The sequence below is a fragment of the Sphaerodactylus townsendi genome, linkage group LG17, assembly GCF_021028975.2.
Source record: "Sphaerodactylus townsendi isolate TG3544 linkage group LG17, MPM_Stown_v2.3, whole genome shotgun sequence".
NCBI classification, from domain to species: Eukaryota; Metazoa; Chordata; class Lepidosauria; order Squamata; family Sphaerodactylidae; genus Sphaerodactylus; species Sphaerodactylus townsendi.
In genome coordinates this window covers 1,497,381-1,518,518 of record NC_059441.1, presented here as the reverse complement: position 1 = coordinate 1,518,518, position 21,138 = coordinate 1,497,381, and the positions used below count along the sequence as shown (strand labels likewise).

Genomic DNA, 21,138 nt, shown 5'->3' with positions numbered 1-21,138 from the left:
TCTCAGAGCTCTCTCAGCCCCACCCACCTCACAGGGTGTTTGTTGTGAGGGGGGAAGGGCAAGGAGATTGTCAACCCCTTTGAGTCTCCTGCAGGAGAGAAAGGGGGGATTTAAATCCAAACTCCTCCTCCTTCTTCTCTTCTCCTTCTTTTCTTCTTCTTTTCTTCTTCTCCTTCTTCTATCCTGGTATCCAGACTGTCAAGGGAAAATACCCAGACTGTAATAATACCAGAGGCAATACCAGCGAAAGAGGGTCAAAACCTGGAAAAAGTCTTTGGGACCACAGTCCACAATAAAAAAACACAGCTTTCCCCAAACACAGGTTCTAGCCGGGCACACAGCAGCATTCCGCTCCGGTTTCTTTTTAAAAGAGAATTTTAATAAGCTAAATCCATTGGCTCGCTCTTTTTTTATTTTACCTCCCCCGCCCCTCTTATTTGTTTTTTGTTTTTTGCTTATTTCCGTCGCTTAAAAATGTCGCCGCTGTAAACGCAGGTGCGCAGGGTCGGCCGCCCCGACAGTTCCAGGGACCCGCGACACAAGTTCGCCCCTCGGAATATCTCAGAAGAACTCTACACAGAGGCCCAGGGGGGAAGGGCCGGTGCCGCCTTCCCAGAGGCGCTCCCGGGGTCTCCGCCATCCAGCTGCGACGTCGGGCGCCCCCTTTGCCCTCCCCCCTCCCCCGCGGCTCTCGGTCCTCATCCGGCCAGGGTGATCATCGCTTCTCCGGCCGCCTCCAACGCCCGGCGTCTCTTCTGCCCGAGTGGAGGCGGTGGAACCCTTGGCAAAGGTTGAAGGAAAGGGGTGCTCTGTGTCCCCCCCCTCAGTTTGTATAGACCTGAGTGCCAATCACACGCATGATCTCCTTTTGGATTTTAGGGTCCTGAGTATTGATGTTGGCATCTCCGACTTGGCCGTCCTCATACCTGTTGGCGGAAAAGGAAGAAGAGAAGAAGAAGAGTTTGGATTTCTATCCCCCCCTTTCTCTCCTATAAGGAGACTCAAAGGGGCTAACAATCTCCTTGCCCTCCCCCCCCCCCGCCCCCACAACAAACACCCTGTGAGGCTGGGAGAGCTCAGAAGAACTGTGACTAGCCCATGGCCACGCAGCTGACGTGTGTTGGAGTGCACAAGCTAATCTGGTTCACCAGATAGGCCTCCACAGCTCAAGAGGCAGAGCGGGGAATCAAACCCGGTTCTCCGGATTAGAGTGCACCTGCTCTTAACCACGACACCACGCTGGCGCTCAAAAAAAGGAGACTTTTTTGAGCGCCAGGTCAGGTCACGGACAATGTGTCATCAGCAACACGACCGTCTCTTCCCCTGTGGATACATGTGGGAAGTGGGCTACTGTCAGCCCCAGGGGACTAGAGATGACGCTGTTCTGAAAATGAGAACAGCCCCCCCCCCCCCCCCCGGGGAACTGAGGCTACTCACACAAAGAAAAAGCGCGTGCAGACGTGGTCAGACACCGGGCACACCCAGATGTTGCCGTGTTTCTGGAGATCCTTCGACGTGATCACTGCAAAAGACAGAAGAAGAGTTTAGGATTTAGACCCCGCCTTTCTCTCCTGTAGGGAGACTCAAGGTGGCTTACAAGCTCCTCTCCCTTCCTCTTTCCACAACAGACACCTTGTGTGGTCAGTAGGGCTGAGAGAGTTCGGAAAGAACTGTGACTAGCCCAAGGTCACCCAGCAGGAATGTAGGAGTGTGGAAACGCATCCGGTCCACCAGATAAGCCTCAGCCACTTGGGTGGAGGAGTGGGGAATCAAACCCGGTTCTCCAGATTAGAGTCCACCTGCTCTTAACCACCACACCAGTGGCCAGCCGCACTGCAAATGGATCTTGAGGTTTGCTTTCACTCCCATGGCCTCGTTTCTGTGGCTAGAGATGCCAAGTGCCCTCTTTGGGCAGGCGGTCCCTCAGTGAAGGAGCCACCCAGCCTGCCCTTTGCTTCTTGGGCCCATCATCAAACACAAAAAAGCATGGTGAGGGGTTGTGCAACTAAATGGACTATAGAAGGAATAGCTCAGAAATTCAGCCCTTGACTATAAATGGAGATCAAGTAGAGCGGGTGGCTAGTTTTAAATTTCTGGGCGTCATGATTAAAGAGGACCTGACCTGGGGCGTACGGACTGCCGCGGTGGTTAAGAAGGCCCAGCAAAGACTGTACTATCTGAGACTTTTAAGGAAACAACAACTGGATGGAAAACTCCTGGTGTCCTTTTACCGCTCTGCTATAGAGAGTGTCTTAACCAACTGCATCTGTGTATGGTTCTCCAGTTGCACAGTGGCAGATAGGAAGGCGCTCCAAAGGGTGATCACTACTGCACAGAGGATTATCGGCTGCCCTCTCCCCTCCTTGGAAGAACTCTATAATTCCCGAAGCCTAAATTAGGAAAGAAAGCCCAAAATATTCTGAGAGACCCGTCTCATCCAGCACACTCTCTTTTTGAACTGTTACCATCCGGCAGACGATACAGGTCTATCAAAACTAGGACAAAGAGGCTTAGAGACAGCTTCTGCTCTAGAGCTGTGGCTATGCTAAACTCTGCGGCTTCACGTTGATGTGTTTGGGGCTGTGTAGGGATGGGTGGAGGAAGGGGAAAATGAGGATGGGGTATGAGTCTGGAATTGTGTGCATCGAGGAATGCTGCTGTAAATTTCGTTGTGCGTGCACAATGACAATAAAATGCTTATGCTTATGCTTATGCTTAAATCTGGAATAGTAAACACGATTGCATAAATGTGGCTAGCAGTACAGTTGACTGGCTACTGTCACACTTTTACTAAACGACTGAAGTTTACAAAAAGTACAACAGAGCTCCACGGACGAGCTTCGTTCCAAAATCAATTCATTCCAAAAATCGAATCATTACAAAATCAACAATTCTCTTAGACTGGTAACAAGTTTTCAAACAGTCTGAATTGTTCAGCTAAGTGTAACACCGAGTCTTTCATATTGAAAACCCACAAGCACCCCGGTTTCCGGTATTGTCACTGGCTGTGGAGACTGGTGATATTTTCAGAGGGACTCAACTGTCCTCTCGGTAAACTACTTCCAACGTTCATCAGGGACGACGCCAGACACCGGCCTGCTTGCCCACGCCCTTCTCTTATCGCTCACCTTCACAAAGTGCGATGCAATTCAAATTGCGACTCTGCAGGAACCTGGATTGGATGGACCGAGTCTGCAAAGCGAAGCAGAGAAACTGGAGTTACAATCCCCTTTATTTGGGGCTGTGGTATCGCTCGTTCCTTCAAGCCTATCTGCACCATTACGGACCTTTGGGACGAACCAAACCCAAGGTGGAGTAACTGCTTTGTTTTGTTGTTGATAATCAATGTTGTGCGCCCCCCTAAGGCCATGTCGGGAAGGGCGGCTTATGAAACAAATTTACAAACACGAAGAAGAAAAGTTTGGATTTATATTCCCCCTTTCTCTCCTGTAAGGAGACTCAAAGGGGCTTACAAGCTCCTTTCGCTCCCCTCCCCACAACAAACACCCTGTGATATGGGTAAGGCTGAGAGAGCTCTGAAGAACTGTGCCTAGCCCAAGGTCACCCAGCTGACATGTGTTGGAGTGCACAAGCAAATCTGGTTCCCCAGATAAGCCTCCACAGCTCAAGTGGCGGAGTGGGGAATCAAACCCGGTTCTCCAGATTAGAGTGCACCTGCTCTTAACCACTACCCCATGTTGGCTCTCACCTAGCTACATTAAATCCCAGCCATGCTAAGGATGCGCTCTGGTGGGTTTTAAAACACACTTTTCCAAACTATAATCGCCAGCACTTGGGAAAGCTGTAATTTTGCTCTCTGGCAGAGAAAGTAAGAATGGCTCCCTGGATGAAAAATCTGGGCTGGATTTGTCAAAGAGTTCTGCTTCGCCTTTTGCTTTCTGAAAGCAAGGAGATGTATTTGGGTGCTGTGTGGTTTCCGGGCTGTATGGCCGTGTTCCATACAGCCCGGAAACCACACAGCACCCAAGTGATTCCGGCCGTGAAAGCCTTCGACAATACAAGGAAATGTATGTTCGATCATCAATTTTTATTTTTTACTAAACGCAGCTGGTCAGGCGGGGATGAGAGACGCTCAGTGGATCAGGAAAGCAGGAAAGACATTTACTCCTTCCCTCCCGTGTGCCATTTCCCTGGTCTAAATGCCACTAAAAATGCCCGCCATTTTCTCTCTAAACAGCCAATACTAACTGGGGGAGGAGAGAAGGCTTGATAGATCAGGAAAAAAGTCACAATGTTAAAATATTCTATTCCCTTGGTCTCTGTGCCGCGTCTCCCAACCAAATCAGAAGCTGCCACTAAAACTGGCAAAATTTAGTTATATTTTTAAATGTTGAGAGATCAGTTCCTAACAGTACAGTCCTATGCAGACTCAATCCCGTCTGAGCCCACTGAAATAAACAGTCTTAGATGGGAGTAACTCTCCTTAGGATTACATTGTAAGTCTCCTTAGGTCAGTGATGGCGAACCTTTTCAAGACCGAGTGCCCAAATTGCAACACAAAACCCACTTATTTATCGCAAAGTGCCAACACGGCAATTTAACCTGAATACTGAGGTTTTAGTTTAGAAAAAAAGGGTTGGCTCTGAGGTGCGCGTTACTCGGGAGTAAGCTTGGTGGTAGTTGGTGGCTTGGCTTTGAAGCAACCATGCAACTCTTCCAACGGGGTGAATCATGACCCCTAGGAGGGTTTACTCAGAAGCAGGCCCCATTACCAGCAACTGAGCTTACTCCCAGGTAAAGGATCGCGCTTCAGTTCTTCGCATGAAAATCACTGGGGTTTAACAGTGCTTAACAGGGTTACCTACACTGCTTCCCCAAAACTAGATCTTAGGTTTAATGCTAATAATCGAGCCCAGTGGCCCAGGCCAGCCTAGATGGGGGGGGGGGTTTACCCTGTTTGTGCATGCCCACAGAGAGGGCTCTGAGTGTCACCTCTGGCACCCGTGCCATAGGTTCGCCACCACTGCCTTAGGTAATGTGTTGTTTGATCCTGAACTCTCACACAGAGCATCAGCGCCGACCACTCTGTCTGTCTTAGAACCATAGAGTTGGAAGAGACCCCAAAGGCCATCAAGTCCAACCCCCTGCAATGCAGGAACACACAATCAAAGCACTTCCGTCATATGTTCATCCAGCCTCTCTTTAAAAACCTCCAGAGAAGGAGACTCCATCACACTCCGAGGTAGTGCATCCCACTGTCCAACAGCCCTTACTGTCAGGAGGTTTTTCCTGATGTTTAGGTGGGATCTCTTTCCCTCCCCCTTGAACCCACCAACATGACATCCCTTCAAATATCTCAACATGGCTATCATGTCCCCTCTTAACCTTCTGTTCACCAAAGTAAACATCCCCAGCTCCCTCAGTCTCTCCTCGTAGGGCAGGGGTAGGGAACCTGCGGCTCGAGAGCCGCATGCGGCTCTTCTGCCCTTCACTGCGGCTCCACGAGCTGGAGGCTGCGGGCTACTTATCCTAGCTCCTCGCCTGTGCAGGCAGCATGGCGTATGGCAGGACCAACTGCCTGCAGCTGGCTGGGCCGCGCTGTGGGCTTCCCTTCGTTCCGTTGGAGCGGGGCGGATGCTTTCCCGGCGGCAGGCAAGGCCGAGCTGCTGGCCCCATCCTTGCCTCGCCCTGCAGGCAGCAGGGCGGACGCATCCATGCGCTTCTCAGAATGAGCGGAGTAAAAGGTTAAAAAACCCCAATATATACAGTGTTATCTTCATTTTAAATGTCAAAAATTATTTGCGGCTCCAAGTGTTTTCTTTTCCCATGGAAAACGGGTCCAAATGGCTCTTTGAGTGTTAAAGGTTCCCTACCCCTGTCGTAGGGCATGGATTCCAGGCCTTTGACCATTTTGGCCGCCCTCCTCTGGACCCGTTCCAGAATCAGACATCTGGCATCCAAGAATCAACAAAGCAATCACAATACTAGAACCAGGGGGCATTCATTGAAAATGCTGGGGAGAAGAATCAGGACTAATAAAAGGAAACACTTCTCCACGCAACGTGTGATCGGTGTTTGGAAGATGCTGCCACAGGAGGTGGTGATGGCCACTAACCTGGATAGCTTTAAAAAGGGCTTGGGCAGATTGATGGAGGAGAAGTCGATCTATGGCTACCAATCTTGATCCTCCTTGATCTGAGATTGCAAAGGCCTTAGCAGACCAGGTGCTCGGGAGCAGCAGCAGCAGCAGAAGGCCATTGCTTTCACATCCTGCCTGTGAGCTCCCAAAGGCACCTGCGAGTAGCAGAGTGCTGGACTAGATGGACTCTGGTCTGATCCAGCAGGCTCGTTCTTATGAGTAAAAAACAAATTTCCAGAGGGGTAGCTGTACTAGCCAAAATAGCACCCCGGCAGCAACCTTAGCCATAAATGAATTGATTGCAGCATAAATTTTTGATGAGTTCACTGCTTCGGACGCTTGAAAACAACAGGTGTGATGAGGTGAGGAATGCTTGCAAAATTCAGAGGTCGCCAACTCAGGTAAGGGCAAGAAGCGAAGCAGCTGGCCTCACCGAAAAACAATTACCGTATATACTCGCATGTAAGTCGAACTTTTCAGCACAATTTTTGTGCTGAAAAAGCCCCTCTTGACCCCATAATGGAACAGGTGCATTTTAGCAAAAATATTTTTAAAGTTTTTATTTTGTCGGTTGCCAGGGGGCATAATAATTTATGCTAGCGCAACCAAAATTTCAGGGATTTTTCAAGACATCCTCCTGGTGATACCTCAACCGCAGTTTGGTAAAGCCTATTCATGGAGTCCAAAGTTATGGAATCATTGCCCCATCCCCCATTGTTTCCAATGGGAGCTAATAGTAGATGGGGCTAAATTTTGAGGGTCCATAACTTTGACCCTCTTGAAATCAAACTTCAATTAAACCTATTGGTATCATCAGGAGGGTCTCCTAAAGATACTCTGAAATGTTGGTACCGCTAACATAAACATTCCTCCCCTGACCAACAATCCAGTTTTGAAGGATTTTTGACCTCCTTGTGTTTATAGCTAAGGTGTTTTGTTTGTTTATGCCTTTGTACCTCTAAAGTTATTATTGTGGAGACCAAGTATTACTTTTTGTTGACCCTCTTTTTCCACTTTACAGGTTTCAGTTTTCTTACTGTTTTTTCTTTGAAATAAAATATTCCAAAAAACATTTAACCTACTGATGCCTCAATTAATGTAATTTTATTGGTATCTATTTTTATTTTTGAAATTTACCAGCCGCTGCTGCATTTCTCACCCTCGACTTATACGCGAGTCAATAAGTTTTCCCAGTTTTTTGTGGTAAAATGAAAGCTCTCGAATTTATATGCAGGCCTAATTTACACACGCAGTATGCCGTATATGCAGGCTCCATCTATACACTCCAGTATATACGGTACCTGGGGAATGGTGTTCATCCGGTTGTACCGTTGCACCAGCTCATCCTTGGACGGCATCCGATGCTGCCCTTTCCCCATCCCTGCAAGAACAAGACAAAAGGAGACACACCCAGTGAGGCCGGCGCTGGAGGGAAGCGGTTCCCGAATGGGTGAGCCAAACGTTCTAGTTGCTTTGTGGGGAATGATGCCGTGAAGTCAGACAACGATAACACACACACACCCCCAACAAACTGCAACAGGTAGATGTGTTAAAACAAGACAGGAAAAAAAAGCTGTTTTGTGTTACTCTTTCCCCAGGTTAAGAGCAGGTGGATTCTAATCTGGAGAACCGGGTTTGATTCCCCACTCCTCCACCTGAGTGGCAGAGGCTTATCTGGTGGACCAGATGTGTTTCCGCACTCCTACATTCCTGCTGGGTGACCTTGGGCTAGTCACAGTTCTCTCTGAACTCTCTCAGCCCCACCTGCCTCCTGTTGTGGGGACAGGAAGGGAAAGAAGCTCATAAGCCACCTTGAGTCTCCTTACAGGAGAGAAAGGTGGGCTCTAAATCCAAACTCTTCTTCATCACCAGGGGGAGCAGAGTTCTTTTTTGCTGAACCTTCCCACAGCTACTGAGCTCAGGCAAGACGGACAGCAGAAACCACCCATTCCTGACTCCCAGTTGAAGCGACTCCCACCTATCCCATGCAATGGAAAAGGACACACTTCTTGGTATGGACCGAACACCAGATGGTCATTGGCAGTCACCATGCGGAGTCTGAATGCGCAGCGATGAAATGAGGCAAAAGGTGGTAAAGGTTTACATGACTCGCAGTTCCAGGTCTGGGCCAAGACCAATGCTCAGCAGGCCGACCAGAGAGTATCAAATGTCACAGAAGCACAGAGAACACCCCTCGGGCCCCACACGGAGCATCGGGAGGCTTCTCCGAGACCCGGCGCATGGATGAAAAAAACACACACAGTGGGAATGGGACGAGTGAGTGACTCTCAGATGCCAAGCAAGCATGTCTGAAGAACGGAGAGGTTCGTCGACAGATGGAAGGGGAGGGGGCAAAGAGAGGGCTGCTTACCTGAATATCCAAAGGAAATACTGGAGATGGGGCTCAAATAGATTCCTTTGCCGTAGGCTGCTCCGTGCAGCTTGCGGGAAAACACCAGCGTGAGCCACAAAAGTTTTTAGAAGCGCGCAGGCCGGAGGAGATGGGGACAGAGCTGACAAGCTCGTGGCCTGCGACTGCCTGCCTTCCATTCAAAGTCTCTCTAACTAGTAGCTAGCCTGGTGTAGCGGTTAAGAGCAGGTGGACTCTAATCTGGAGAACCGGGGTTGATTCCCCGCTCGGCCACTGGAGCTGCGGAGGCTTATCTAGGGAACCAGATTGGCTTGTGCACTCCAACACATGCCAGCTGGGTGACCTTGGGGGAGCCACAGTTCTTTCGGAGCTCTCTCAGCCCCACTCACCTCACAGGGTGTTTGTTGTGGGGAGGGGGGGAAGGGAAAGGAGACTGTAAGCCCAGAGGTGGGATCCAGCAGGTACTCACAGGTTCCCGAGAGTAGGTTACTAATTATTTGTGTGTGCCGAGAGGGGGTTACTAATTGGTGATTTTGCCATGTGATTTTTGCCTTAGTTATGCCCCTCCTCTCAGCAGTAGCGCGCAGAACTTGAAGCAGTCTAGCAGGAGGTGCACCGGCGTGCGTGGCAGCCTGCACCTGCGTGCATTTGTTTCCCGCACAAGGACCGGTGCAGCGGCTGCGTCCTTGCCACAGCCCCGCTCAGGAATGCCCCGCCCTGGAATGCCTGGCCACGCCCCCGTTGCGCCCCGTCCAGCCCCATTGGCGCTACGCCACAGTTTGAATCCCACCACCATGGGAACCTGTTACTAAAATTTTTGGATCCCACCACTGTGTAAGCCCCTTTGAGTCTCCTTGCAGGAGAGAAAGGGGGATATAAATCCAAACTCTTCTTCTTCTTCTAGTACACAATTGACCATTTAGCGAGGGTTCGACCAAATCTCCTTCAATTAGAGGATATTGACATCTGGAAGAACAGCTGGGCCCAAAACAGTCATGGCTGACCCGCAATGTCTCAGAGTTGGACTTCTCAAGGCAGGTGTCTGGAGTTATTTCTCAAACAGCCCGCTGTAGAGCTATGCTGTGGTTAACCAATGGTAGGTCAGTGCTCAAACTGCGTCACGCCGGTCCAAAGTGGGACCAGGTTGGAAACGGCTTTTGTTGTGCGTTAGGCTGAACCCAACTGGCTGGAAGATTACTCCAATCCATCCATGAAGGAGTTCAGCGCTTGCCCGCCACCAAGCAGATCTGCCCAACGATGAACGGCGAGGAGTCAAGACTCCCAACAGGCTCTCCTGGTTGGCCACGAAGGTTCCCACCGCCGCCCCCTTACCTGCAATTTGGTGTAGGACGCGTTGACCAGCCCGTTGCGCAGAATGGAATGCCAGTTCTCAATGTGAGAGCCACTGCAGGGGGAGAAAAGACGGGTCAGCTCACGAGGCCAGCTCTAATCCTGCACGTGGGCCGGAAGCGATGCTCTTCCTCAGAGGGGCGCTTCGTTTCTTCGCTTCTCTTTTCCCGAGAGCGTGCAACCCACGTTGAAAAGGGAGGCCAAATCAGGTGCATCGCAAAATTAACAAGGCACCAAGGGAAACAGGTGGGACCAGGAAACTGACTAATCTGATAATCCAGGGAAGGCTCCAGCCCTGATTTTGGAGAAGAGGCGTAAAGGAAACGAGCTGGTATTGTGCTTGTGACTTCTGGCTGTACCCCAGGTGCATGCGGCCAGATTGTGATGCGTTCTTCTCAGTGACTCCACCCCATCCAGAATCCCTCTTCCTGTGACTCCACCCCATCCAGAATCCCTCCTCTTCCTGTGACTCCGCCCCATCCAGATTCCCTCCTCTTCCTGTGACTCCACCCCTATTCAGAATTCCTCCTCTTCCGGTGACTCCACCCCATCCAGAATCCCTCCTCTTCCTGTGACTCCGCCCCTATGCAGAATCCCTCCTCTTCCAGTGACCCCACCCCATCCAGAATCCCTCCTCTTCCAGTGACCCCACCCCATCCAGAATCCCTCCTCTTCCTGTGACTCCACCCCATCCAGATTCCCTCCTCTTCCAGTGACTTCGCCCCTATCCAGAATCCCTCCTCTTCCTGTGACTCCACCCCATCCAGAATCCCTCCTCTTCCGGTGCGTCTGCCCCATCCAGATTCCCTCCTCTTCCAGTGACTCCGTCCCTATCCAGAATCCCTCCTCTTCGTGACTCCGCCCCTATCCAGAATTCCTCCTCTTCCTGTGACTCCACCCCATCCAGAATCCCTCCTCTTCCTGTGACTCCGCCCCATCCAGATTCCCTCCTCTTCCTGTGACTCCGCCCCTATTCAGAATTCCTCCTCTTCTGGTGACTCCACCCCATCCAGAATCCCCCCTCTTCCAGTGACTTTGCCCCTATGCAGAATTCCGGTGACTCCACCCCATCCAGATTCCCTCCTCTTCCTGTGACTCCGCCCCATCCAGAATCCTTCTACTTCCCACTCAGTCCACTCTTAAAGAAAGGCCCTTTACCTCCTTTGTTTGCTACACAAACGCAATACACATGAGCAGAAACCCGTGTCTTCCACGGTCACATCTATGTCTTGTTCCAACCTTGAGGGAAGCAAAAGGGGGGGGGGTACCAAACCGGGGAAGAGGAGCGGCCAGACTTACTGGAAGGCGAACGTGCTGCCATACAGCTTCTTGGCCGTTCGGGAGGCTGCAGCCTCCTTGGCAGGGGGGCTGCTCAGCAGGAGGAACTGGTGTGAGGTGTGCATAAATTTCAGCTGCTACCAAGGGAAGCAGGTCCGCATGGAAGGGAGAGAGGAGAGAAGAGAGGGCCAAAAGCAGAGAGAGAGAGAGAGAGGGCCATCATGCAAGGAAGTTTTCCCAACCGTTTGCCTTTTCTCCGTGCTTATCTTCTATTTTAAATCTAGGATGGATAGAACCTCCACGCTTAGGAGCAGTCTATATCTGAATACCAGTTGCTGGGAGGCAACGGTAGGGGGAAGGTTTCGGCCTCCACACCCTGTCTGCAATACCCAGGGGCCTCTGATTGGCCATTGTACGGATTAGGATGCCGGACAAGACAGACCATGGGTCTGAGCCCGAAAAACAGCCCAAGTGCATTAAGGGCAGGTGCGCGTTACAGGTGAAGCAGCACCCGCAGGACTTCTCCTTAACGTCTTAATGGCACAGGAGCATACTTTCCATAAGCCTACAGCAGGGGTCTGCAACCTACGGCTCTCCAGATGTTCATGGACTACAATTCCCATCAGCCAATCGGCCATGCTGGCATGGGCCGATGGGATTTGTAGTCCCTGAACATCTGGAGAGCCGCAGGTTGCAGACCCCTGGCCTACAGCATCGTTTGCTCTGAAGTTCATACCCTTTTTCTCCAGCTGACTATATGCCACGCTTCCGTTGTTTATTGGCTTTAGTTTATGGTACATTATACAGCGTATTTCCCAAAATCGTAAGGCAATTGGTAATTCCAGTGCTTAATCTTGCTGGCCACGGGGCATCCAAGTTTGGAAGGGGCCGGGTGGAACATTAACGCACATAAATCAGTTTCATCAGAAGCTTAGGTTATATGCTGGCATCGGTATCCGCTTCGTTCCGTGATGTCTCCTTCAGTTTCGGCGTAAGTGCGTGATCAGCTGTGAGGAACGGAGGAGCGGATCACTTACCCTGCTGAGAGGTAGCTTGACAATATGGGATCTGTTGCTGGAGATTATCCTAAGGAAGGCAAAGAACCAGTTAGAAGAGAAGAGTTTGGATTCATATCCCACTTTCCTCTCCTGTAAGGAGACTCCAAGGGGCTTGCAAGCTCCTTTCCCTTCCTCTCCCCACAACAGACACCTTTTGAGGTAGGTGGGGCTGAGAGAGCTCCCAAGAACTGTGACTAGCCCAAGGTCACCCAGCAGGAACATAGGAGTGCGAAAGACCTCATAGAAATCTCTGCACTATAATGTCACTGGCTGCCTTACCACTGAAGGAGAGGGTGTGCCAAAGGGTCCAACTTGTCCATTTGCTTCTTGATCTCCAAGTAGGAACCCTGTAAGAAATAGTGCAGTAGCATCGGAATCACAACCAGCACGCAGGCCTAAGACACTCACACCAGCATGGTAGAATCATAGAGTTGGAAGAGCATCCAGTGGCTATCATCGTTCAATCCTCCTGTTATATGCAGGAACACATAATCAAAGCGATTCCCTCGACAGATGGCCATTACCTATGGCGTCTCTTTAAAAAAAACCTCCAAAGAAGGAGATTGTACCAGTTGTAGGGTGGTAGAACACTATGGCTTTGCAAAACCACGCCTCATCCTGATTCCTTTGGATCAATTTCACGCACACCCATGGACGGGTGCCAAATGAGGCCAGAGGTTCACATGTTCTGATTTGAGGCTTCTCCGTCCTTTTGGAGTGACGCGTCAAAACGGCAACATCGAGGAGCAAGAGATAAAGCGACGAGTGTTTACAGATCGGGTTTCCGCCACCCCGAATGCAAAGATAGAACATGCAGGCCCCGAGAAGGCACGTCAAGTTTGGAGTGGATTTGGTGGCACGTACTTGGGTCATTTCGCGGATCGACATGACGCTGTCCAGAGCCTTCTGCAATCGCTCGTAGTTCTTCTTCTGCGGAGCAAAAGAAGGAGACCAAGGCACCCGTCAGACCTAGAAGTCATCTGACGGGCCATTTTGCTGGTCTGTCTCCATAAATTTCCACCGTGGTTCTCTACCGGTCCAGCACTGATCAGCAAACCCTGATTGGGTCCTGGCAACGCTCTACTGCCTCAAAGGAGTCAACTCACATACATCTTAGCGTTGAAGGCAAGGGTCTTAGGATCGCTGGGATCGACCACGGAGGGGTAAGGCTCGAAGATGATGCTCTTCCGTGGAGACTCCAAGGCTGCTCGGCACATGGCCACGAGGAGGTCCACCACCTGGGCGAAGGGGGCGGAGTGAACGAGAGGTCATAACGGAAGGAACCAGAATGGCATCATCACAGTCCAATAATTGATTCAGGGCCCCGCCTCCAAGTTGACGATCCAGCGTTGAAACGACTGGGCAATTGATCCTCCACAAAAGGCCCGGAGAATCTGCCTGTTGGCTATGGCACGCCTCATTGCTGCAGGTGGAAATCCTGGTTTCGTTGTATCAACCCAGTATTTTATTGTGCTTGGTTTTAAATTGCATTGAGTGTTCGTTTTATACATAAATCATTGTAGACTGTGTATCATTCCTATGTTTACTCGTTGATCTTGGATGGTAATAAAGACATACAATCTGTTCTGAGAATCCCGAGGATTCTCCAAATGAGAAAAAGTATGGAAAGGGTCACAAGTCATCTTATTCCATGGGTGGAATTTCCCAAGTGGCTCTGAACGGACATGAAGCTGGCTTAAACTGAAGACGAAGAGGAGGAGGAGGAGGAGGAGGAGGAGTTTGGAATTATATCCTCCCTTCCTCTCCTGTAGGGAGACTCAAAGGGGCTTACAATCTCCTTTCCTTCCCCACCCCTAACAAACACCCTGTGAGGTGGGTGGGGCTGAGAGAGCTCCAAAGAACTGTGACTAGCCCAGAAGGTCACTCCAGAGTTGGTATGTAAGCCGGGAGCGTGCTTAAATCTGGTTCCCTGACAAGCCTCCCTACTGTGCCTGGCGGCAGAGCGGGGAATCCAATCCAATTAGAGTGCACCTGCTCTTAACCACCACACAACACTGGCTGTCAGACCCCATCAAAGTCAGCATTGCCTACTAAGTCTGGCGGCTGTTTCCAGGGCTTTCGCATCACCTCCTGCCTGGTCCTTTTAGCTGGAGACGCCGGGGACTCTAAACCATGTCCCTTTATGCATACCAAGGCGTATGTTCTCCTCGCTAAGTGCTCTTGGTTACTTCCTCTTTGTTCCCAAGTGGGCTACTCCCTCCTGCGGAAAGTAATTCCGGACATTCGCCAATCTAGAGCGTAGAAGGAGTAGCACTTTATAGCCTTTCGCGTACACACAGCCGGCTGCAGGAAGACCAAAGGTACCACCGTTAGCCAGAGGGTCTGATCCACTTGGCGAGGCAAGCCAAGTTCCCCTCAGACAGCCCACTAGAACAGTGATAGCGAACCTTTTTGACATCTGGTTAAAAATGGCAAACCCAAACCTTAATTTATTTATCAAGTAAAGTGCCAACACAGCAATTTAAAATCGAATACTGAGGTTTTAGCTTAGAAATTACCGATTGGCTCTGAGGCGTGCAAGTTACTCAGGGTGTAAAAGTTTTGGTGCCAGTCGGTGGCTTTGTCTGAAGCAATTGTGCAACTTCTTCCAATCTGGTGAATTCGACCCTAGCAGGGCCAGCTCAGAAGCAAGCCCCATTGCCAGCAAACTGCTTACTCCCAGCAAAGGATCGCCGCTTTTAGTTCTTTTCACGAAAATCAGCGGGGTTTAACAGCTTTGGTCAGGGCAAATTCTATACTGCTTCCCCAAACACCAGGTCTTAGGTTTAATGCTAATAATTCAGCCCCATGCCCGAGCGCCAGCCTAGATGTGTGGGGGGGGGGGGGCTACTTCCCTCCCACATGACTTAACTCTTATTATGCGTGCTCACAGAGGGGGCTCTGAGTGCCCCCTCTGGCGCCCGTGCCATCGGTTGCCCACCATTGCATCATAGAAGGTCCAAGTTCTACCAATTAACATATGCATCATTTGCCGTGCAGGGCGTTCCGCAACCTGCGGCTCTCCAGATGTTCATGGACTACAAATCCCATCAGCCCCTGCCAGCATGGCCAATTGCAGGTTGCAGATCCCTGGGCTTCAATTGCTAGTTGGGGTGAAGGACATTTCTAAGAAGGAACGTCATAAGCCGATTAATTAACACGGGAAAGCAATTCCGCACTGAAATTCGATGAAGCCCAGTTCAAGGGGTCATATAAGTGCCATGTAAGTGCAACCTTTACGCAAACTCTGAACAATTAGCATTTGGTCGCTGGTCTGCTCTGTTCTGCGGCGGAGGAATGTACAACCTTACTAACGTTTTGTTTAGCTTTATGGAAGAATTTATTTTCTTGAACAATAATAATAATGTGACAGATCGCGTTTACAATGATCCTTAAATCGTAAAAAAGGGGGAAAATGTGCATATACATTTGAAAGATTAATGCAGGGAAAAAATGAGGTTAAAAAAAGGGGTTAAAAAAGGATTTTTAAAAAGGGACAACCTTACTAACATTTTACGTGGAACAGGGTATAGTCAGAGAGACCAGTGCGCAAAAAGTGCGAAGAAAATACCTTCAGCATGGAACCGTTCTGGAAGACGTGCTGTTCGTCACACACCACACAGTATTCGTTCAGGGTAGGAATCCTCTGTTCTGCGTACTTCATGATCTGGGGAGGAACACAAGAACACACGGGGGTGAGATCACGTGCGAACTCACCCCCTTCCTGGTCTCGCCATTTCGCACCAGCCTCATCTAAGGGGCCGCTGTTATGGCGGCTTTCCCAAAGGTCCATCTTGTGTTGAAGAGCTAAACCGCACAGATGTCTTTGTTCCAGGGAGCGGGTGGGAGGGCATAAAACAGATTCGATTAGAAGTTCTGCACAACTTTCACTGTTCTACTTTGTTTTAGCACAGCAAGGAGGAGGAGGGGGCGGTGAAGGAGACTGGATTTATACCCCCCTTTCTCTCCTGTAAGGAGACTCTAGGTCCGTGGTGGCGAACCTTTGGCACTCCAGATGTTATAGACTACAATTCCCATCAGCCCCTTCCAGCATGGCCAATTGGCCATGCTGGCAGGGGCTGATGGGAATTGTAGTCCATAACATCTGGATGGGGGGGGGGGGGGGTGGGGGGGGGGGGGGGAGGGGGGCGGGGGGGGTTGGGGGGGGGGGGGGCGGGGGGGGGGGGGGGGGGGGGGGGGGGGGGGAGGGGGGGAGGGGGGGTGGGGGGGGGGGGGGGTTTGGGGGGGGGGGGGGGGGGGGGGGAGGGGGTGGTGGGGGGGGGGGTTGGTGGGGGGGGGGGGGTGGGGGGGTGGGTGGGGGTGGGGGGGGGGGGGGGTGGGGGGGGGGGGGGGTGGGGGGGGGGGGGGGTGGGGGGGGGGGGGGGTGGGGGGGGGGGGGGGTGGGGGGGGGGGGGGGTGGGGGGGGGGGGGGGTGGGGGGGGGGGGGGGTGGGGGGGGGGGGGGGTGGGGGGGGGGGGGGGTGGGGGGGGGGGGGGGTGGGGGGGGGGGGGGGTGGGGGGGGGGGGGGGTGGGGGGGGGGGGGGGTGGGGGGGGGGGGGGGTGGGGGGGGGGGGGGGTGGGGGGGGGGGGGGGTGGGGGGGGGGGGGGGTGGGGGGGGGGGGGGGTGGGGGGGGGGGGGGGTGGGGGGGGGGGGGGGTGGGGGGGGGGGGGGGTGGGGGGGGGGGGGGGTGGGGGGGGGGGGGGGTGGGGGGGGGGGGGGGTGGGGGGGGGGGGGGGTGGGGGGGGGGGGGGGTGGGGGGGGGGGGGGGTGGGGGGGGGGGGGGGTGGGGGGGGGGGGGGGTGGGGGGGGGGGGGGGTGGGGGGGGGGGGGGGTGGGGGGGGGGGGGGGTGGGGGGGGGGGGGGGTGGGGGGGGGGGGGGGTGGGGGGGGGGGGGGGTGGGGGGGGGGGGGGGTGGGGGGGGGGGGGGGTGGGGGGGGGGGGGGGTGGGGGGGGGGGGGGGTGGGGGGGGGGGGGGGTGGGGGGGGGGGGGGGTGGGGGGGGGGGGGGGTGGGGGGGGGGGGGGGTGGGGGGGGGGGGGGGTGGGGGGGGGGGGGGGTGGGGGGGGGGGGGGGTGGGGGGGGGGGGGGGTGGGGGGGGGGGGGGGTGGGGGGGGGGGGGGGTGGGGGGGGGGGGGGGTGGGGGGGGGGGGGGGTGGGGGGGGGGGGGGGTGGGGGGGGGGGGGGGTGGGGGGGGGGGGGGGTGGGGGGGGGGGGGGGTGGGGGGGGGGGGGGGTGGGGGGGGGGGGGGGTGGGGGGGGGGGGGGGTGGGGGGGGGGGGGGGTGGGGGGGGGGGGGGGTGGGGGGGGGGGGGGGTGGGGGGGGGGGGGGGTGGGGGGGGGGGGGGGTGGGGGGGGGGGGGGGTGGGGGGGGGGGGGGGTGGGGGGGGGGGGGGGTGGGGGGGGGGGGGGGTGGGGGGGGGGGGGGGTGGGGGGGGGGGGGGGTGGGGGGGGGGGGGGGTGGGGGGGGGGGGGGGTGGGGGGGGGGGGGGGTGGGGGGGGGGGGGGGTGGGGGGGGGGGGGGGTGGGGGGGGGGGGGGGTGGGGGGGGGGGGGGGTGGGGGGGGGGGGGGGTGGGGGGGGGGGGGGGTGGGGGGGGGGGGGGGTGGGGGGGGGGGGGGGTGGGGGGGGGGGGGGGTGGGGGGGGGGGGGGGTGGGGGGGGGGGGGGGTGGGGGGGGGGGGGGGTGGGGGGGGGGGGGGGTGGGGGGGGGGGGGGGTGGGGGGGGGGGGGGGTGGGGGGGGGGGGGGGTGGGGGGGGGGGGGGGTGGGGGGGGGGGGGGGTGGGGGGGGGGGGGGGTGGGGGGGGGGGGGGGTGGGGGGGGGGGGGGGTGGGGGGGGGGGGGGGTGGGGGGGGGGGGGGGTGGGGGGGGGGGGGGGTGGGGGGGGGGGGGGGTGGGGGGGGGGGGGGGTGGGGGGGGGGGGGGGTGGGGGGGGGGGGGGGTGGGGGGGGGGGGGGGTGGGGGGGGGGGGGGGTGGGGGGGGGGGGGGGTGGGGGGGGGGGGGGGTGGGGGGGGGGGGGGGTGGGGGGGGGGGGGGGTGGGGGGGGGGGGGGGTGGGGGGGGGGGGGGGTGGGGGGGGGGGGGGGTGGGGGGGGGGGGGGGTGGGGGGGGGGGGGGGTGGGGGGGGGGGGGGGTGGGGGGGGGGGGGGGTGGGGGGGGGGGGGGGTGGGGGGGGGGGGGGGTGGGGGGGGGGGGGGGTGGGGGGGGGGGGGGGTGGGGGGGGGGGGGGGTGGGGGGGGGGGGGGGTGGGGGGGGGGGGGGGTGGGGGGGGGGGGGGGTGGGGGGGGGGGGGGGTGGGGGGGGGGGGGGGTGGGGGGGGGGGGGGGTGGGGGGGGGGGGGGGTGGGGGGGGGGGGGGGTGGGGGGGGGGGGGGGTGGGGGGGGGGGGGGGTGGGGGGGGGGGGGGGTGGGGGGGGGGGGGGGTGGGGGGGGGGGGGGGTGGGGGGGGGGGGGGGTGGGGGGGGGGGGGGGTGGGGGGGGGGGGGGGTGGGGGGGGGGGGGGGTGGGGGGGGGGGGGGGTGGGGGGGGGGGGGGGTGGGGGGGGGGGGGGGTGGGGGGGGGGGGGGGTGGGGGGGGGGGGGGGTGGGGGGGGGGGGGGGTGGGGGGGGGGGGGGGTGGGGGGGGGGGGGGGTGGGGGGGGGGGGGGGTGGGGGGGGGGGGGGGTGGGGGGGGGGGGGGGTGGGGGGGGGGGGGGGTGGGGGGGGGGGGGGGTGGGGGGGGGGGGGGGTGGGGGGGGGGGGGGGTGGGGGGGGGGGGGGGTGGGGGGGGGGGGGGGTGGGGGGGGGGGGGGGTGGGGGGGGGGGGGGGTGGGGGGGGGGGGGGGTGGGGGGGGGGGGGGGTGGGGGGGGGGGGGGGTGGGGGGGGGGGGGGGTGGGGGGGGGGGGGGGTGGGGGGGGGGGGGGGTGGGGGGGGGGGGGGGTGGGGGGGGGGGGGGGTGGGGGGGGGGGGGGGTGGGGGGGGGGGGGGGTGGGGGGGGGGGGGGGTGGGGGGGGGGGGGGGTGGGGGGGGGGGGGGGTGGGGGGGGGGGGGGGTGGGGGGGGGGGGGGGTGGGGGGGGGGGGGGGTGGGGGGGGGGGGGGGTGGGGGGGGGGGGGGGTGGGGGGGGGGGGGGGTGGGGGGGGGGGGGGGTGGGGGGGGGGGGGGGTGGGGGGGGGGGGGGGTGGGGGGGGGGGGGGGTGGGGGGGGGGGGGGGTGGGGGGGGGGGGGGGTGGGGGGGGGGGGGGGTGGGGGGGGGGGGGGGTGGGGGGGGGGGGGGGTGGGGGGGGGGGGGGGTGGGGGGGGGGGGGGGTGGGGGGGGGGGGGGGTGGGGGGGGGGGGGGGTGGGGGGGGGGGGGGGTGGGGGGGGGGGGGGGTGGGGGGGGGGGGGGGTGGGGGGGGGGGGGGGTGGGGGGGGGGGGGGGTGGGGGGGGGGGGGGGTGGGGGGGGGGGGGGGTGGGGGGGGGGGGGGGTGGGGGGGGGGGGGGGTGGGGGGGGGGGGGGGTGGGGGGGGGGGGGGGTGGGGGGGGGGGGGGGTGGGGGGGGGGGGGGGTGGGGGGGGGGGGGGGTGGGGGGGGGGGGGGGTGGGGGGGGGGGGGGGTGGGGGGGGGGGGGGGTGGGGGGGGGGGGGGGTGGGGGGGGGGGGGGGTGGGGGGGGGGGGGGGTGGGGGGGGGGGGGGGTGGGGGGGGGGGGGGGTGGGGGGGGGGGGGGGTGGGGGGGGGGGGGGGTGGGGGGGGGGGGGGGTGGGGGGGGGGGGGGGTGGGGGGGGGGGGGGGTGGGGGGGGGGGGGGGTGGGGGGGGGGGGGGGTGGGGGGGGGGGGGGGTGGGGGGGGGGGGGGGTGGGGGGGGGGGGGGGTGGGGGGGGGGGGGGGTGGGGGGGGGGGGGGGTGGGGGGGGGGGGGGGTGGGGGGGGGGGGGGGTGGGGGGGGGGGGGGGTGGGGGGGGGGGGGGGTGGGGGGGGGGGGGGGTGGGGGGGGGGGGGGGTGGGGGGGGGGGGGGGTGGGGGGGGGGGGGGGTGGGGGGGGGGGGGGGTGGGGGGGGGGGGGGGTGGGGGGGGGGGGGGGTGGGGGGGGGGGGGGGTGGGGGGGGGGGGGGGTGGGGGGGGGGGGGGGTGGGGGGGGGGGGGGGTGGGGGGGGGGGGGGGTGGGGGGGGGGGGGGGTGGGGGGGGGGGGGGGTGGGGGGGGGGGGGGGTGGGGGGGGGGGGGGGTGGGGGGGGGGGGGGGTGGGGGGGGGGGGGGGTGGGGGGGGGGGGGGGTGGGGGGGGGGGGGGGTGGGGGGGGGGGGGGGTGGGGGGGGGGGGGGGTGGGGGGGGGGGGGGGTGGGGGGGGGGGGGGGTGGGGGGGGGGGGGGGTGGGGGGGGGGGGGGGTGGGGGGGGGGGGGGGTGGGGGGGGGGGGGGGTGGGGGGGGGGGGGGGTGGGGGGGGGGGGGGGTGGGGGGGGGGGGGGGTGGGGGGGGGGGGGGGTGGGGGGGGGGGGGGGTGGGGGGGGGGGGGGGTGGGGGGGGGGGGGGGTGGGGGGGGGGGGGGGTGGGGGGGGGGGGGGGTGGGGGGGGGGGGGGGTGGGGGGGGGGGGGGGTGGGGGGGGGGGGGGGTGGGGGGGGGGGGGGGTGGGGGGGGGGGGGGGTGGGGGGGGGGGGGGGTGGGGGGGGGGGGGGGTGGGGGGGGGGGGGGGTGGGGGGGGGGGGGGGTGGGGGGGGGGGGGGGTGGGGGGGGGGGGGGGTGGGGGGGGGGGGGGGTGGGGGGGGGGGGGGGTGGGGGGGGGGGGGGGTGGGGGGGGGGGGGGGTGGGGGGGGGGGGGGGTGGGGGGGGGGGGGGGTGGGGGGGGGGGGGGGTGGGGGGGGGGGGGGGTGGGGGGGGGGGGGGGTGGGGGGGGGGGGGGGTGGGGGGGGGGGGGGGTGGGGGGGGGGGGGGGTGGGGGGGGGGGGGGGTGGGGGGGGGGGGGGGTGGGGGGGGGGGGGGGTGGGGGGGGGGGGGGGTGGGGGGGGGGGGGGGTGGGGGGGGGGGGGGGTGGG

At 60.3% G+C, this 21,138-nt stretch overlaps 1 protein-coding gene across 1 annotated transcript in view; it reads right to left on the bottom strand.

Annotated features, from left to right (window-relative positions):
• Positions 1-357: 357 nt before the first annotated feature.
• Positions 358-21,138, bottom strand: part of PARP6 (poly(ADP-ribose) polymerase family member 6) — a 39,626-nt gene continuing 18,845 nt past the window's right edge. Inside the window, exons 6-19 of the mRNA XM_048482048.1 lie at positions 15,729-15,824; positions 14,383-14,461; positions 13,486-13,580; positions 13,276-13,395; positions 13,022-13,093; positions 12,437-12,504; positions 12,137-12,185; positions 11,121-11,236; positions 9,804-9,876; positions 8,472-8,541; positions 7,402-7,481; positions 3,129-3,192; positions 1,438-1,522; positions 358-926 (exon numbers count right to left, since the gene is read on the bottom strand). Of these exons, the coding sequence (XP_048338005.1) occupies positions 824-926; positions 1,438-1,522; positions 3,129-3,192; positions 7,402-7,481; positions 8,472-8,541; positions 9,804-9,876; positions 11,121-11,236; positions 12,137-12,185; positions 12,437-12,504; positions 13,022-13,093; positions 13,276-13,395; positions 13,486-13,580; positions 14,383-14,461; positions 15,729-15,824 (1,170 nt within the window). The 3' untranslated portion in view covers positions 358-823. The remainder of the gene's footprint in view (positions 927-1,437; positions 1,523-3,128; positions 3,193-7,401; positions 7,482-8,471; positions 8,542-9,803; positions 9,877-11,120; positions 11,237-12,136; positions 12,186-12,436; positions 12,505-13,021; positions 13,094-13,275; positions 13,396-13,485; positions 13,581-14,382; positions 14,462-15,728; positions 15,825-21,138) is intronic.